This window comes from Pteropus alecto, unplaced genomic scaffold (assembly GCF_000325575.1).
Source record: "Pteropus alecto unplaced genomic scaffold, ASM32557v1 scaffold143, whole genome shotgun sequence".
Classification (NCBI taxonomy): domain Eukaryota; kingdom Metazoa; phylum Chordata; class Mammalia; order Chiroptera; family Pteropodidae; genus Pteropus; species Pteropus alecto.
This window is the reverse complement of record NW_006434828.1, coordinates 2,417,439-2,419,532: the sequence shown is the minus strand read 5'-3', so window position 1 is coordinate 2,419,532 and position 2,094 is coordinate 2,417,439. Positions and strand designations below refer to the sequence as shown.

The following is a 2,094-nucleotide window of genomic DNA, read 5'->3' as shown; positions in this document are numbered from 1 at the left end:
AGGGGAAACCTGACAGCGAAGCTGTGCTGGGCGGCCCCCCTCCGGCTGCTGGGGTTCCTCTGTGTCAGGGACCTGCGGTACATGGACTTCGGGTCGAGGGACCCGCTGGCTCCACCTGGGGGAAACAGGGGAGGGGCGTGAATCACAAACCCACCCAAAGAGGCGTCTTTGTTTCCTGAGAAATGTAAAAGTAGCATAAAAATGGACGCATCCGCTTTCGAGGTGTTTTCTCAGCATCAAATAGTGTTGACCAAGCGCCTGCGTTTTAGCATCGTGCAAACGAACAGGTCGACCCGTGTTTTTCCTCTTTGCTTCGGAGGAAGCATTAAACGCCCACACGGGCAGAGCCGTAGAGCGCGTCACTGCTCTGGTGTCTGGGGCGTGTTCTCTCCTGTGATTCTGCGACGTGACAACAGCCCTGGGGGTCTGGGGACTCTGCCCCTCGGGAGATGGTCTCTCCTTGGGGCTGTGGTTGTGACGTGGGGGTGTCTGGCCCCAAATCCCGGTCGGCTGGGTTCGGGGCCAGAGGCGCGCGAACGCGGGGCTGGGGCGGGGGCAGAGGCAGCTCCTTGCTCCGCGGGGCTTGGGGCCGCCTGGCCGGGTGGCCGCTCCGCCATGTGCCGGAGCTCGGCGCCTCTCACATTCAGTGATGTCGCAGGGCTGGCTTGGAGTCCGCCCCGGTGAAAGTATTTACACCACGGACGGACGTTGGCAAATGCTACAAATCAGGGTCGTTTCCCTCCCTCCCTCTCTCCTTCCCAGAGATGGCTTCCCTGCCTGCCACCGTCCCACGGGGGCAGGGGGCGTTTTGCCTGGCCTTGCCGTACATGCCCACTCTGGGACCAACTTCTGCTGAAGGGACAGTAATCCAGGGGTCACAGCCACTGAGCAGTGAGGACCCGCGTGGCCCTTCACACTAATACGTGAGGGCCTGCCTGCGTGGGGCCACAGTCCACCGAGGCTGGTCACTGTGGCAGCAGAGACACGTGTCGGGTGAGCAGCCTCGGCTGTGTGGTTGAGATCCTGAAACGGCCGTGAGCTTCAGGGGGCCTGGCAGTGAGGTACCGGACCAGATGCGAGAGGCCTCTGGACTGGACACGACCAGTCGCAAAGGTCACTCAAGAAACTGACCGCTTGTTCTCTGGCCATGGACATGAACCTCCATTTGGATTTTAGCCATGAGACCTGCTGGAAGCTCCCCTCAAGGGTCAGCTCGTGGTGTGCCAGCCGGCCCCTCAGTAGGTGGCCTCTCTGGCATAGTCGGCCCCCGAGCTGGTGGCTCTGAATCACAGATTCACCTCAAAGGGCCTCGGGGACCAGCTCTGTCCTTGGACTGACCGGCACGTGTGCTGGGAGCTCTGAGGTGCAGAGAGGGAGCTCGCACCGAGGCGGGTGGAGGCGGGATGTGCAAACGCGCCCAGGGAGGCGGCGCAGGGCCTCGTGGGTGCAGGGCCTCGTGGGTGCAGGGCCTCGTGGGAGAGGCATCGGGCTGGGCGGGGAGGGCTTCAGAGGGCAGAGGTGGGAGGAAGCGGGGTGAGGGCTGTTCTCGCAGGAGGCCCAGCCAGGCAAAGGCATGGAGGCCGCTGTCTGCTGGGGTCGCTCAGAAACCTGCCTGCACCCAGGAAGGGTGTGCACCGGGGTACGAAGAGATGCCACCATGGCATCAGGCCCATGGGGGGACTGCGCCCTGAGCTGGGAACGGGCCGCTTCCCCTGGTGACTTGTGAGTAGTGGATGAGGACACGAGATGCCCCGACGGCCGGGCCACGTGCTATGGGGGCGCCGGGCCTGACGCCCGTTTGTCCAGGACAAAGTCGGTGTCCTTGTCACCCCCGAGACGTGGGGCAGGCTGAACCGAGGTCTGCGCTTAGTGTAAGAAGGTTGGAGCTGGGCGGCGGGAAACAGCCCAGCCTGGCTGCCTCTGCCTGTGGACAGCGGCGAGCTCCGGTCATCCAGGCTCCAGCTCACTGCCCTGGCCCCCGAGGGCAGCCGGAGGGCGGCCGAGTGTCCCCTGGGCGTGCGCTGCTGTTTCCGCAGGTTCCGTAGAAGCACAGTCCTGACCACAGCTCCCACTCCCCTGAGTGCCAGGCCTGTG

The 2,094-nt window shown here is 64.1% G+C and overlaps 1 protein-coding gene across 1 annotated transcript in view; it reads right to left on the bottom strand.

Annotated features, from left to right (window-relative positions):
- Window positions 1–2,094, bottom strand: part of MLPH (melanophilin) — a 30,286-nt gene that overhangs the window by 663 nt on the left and 27,529 nt on the right. The window contains 1 exon segment of the mRNA XM_015587821.1: window positions 15–115. Within this exon segment, the coding sequence (XP_015443307.1) occupies window positions 15–115 (101 nt within the window).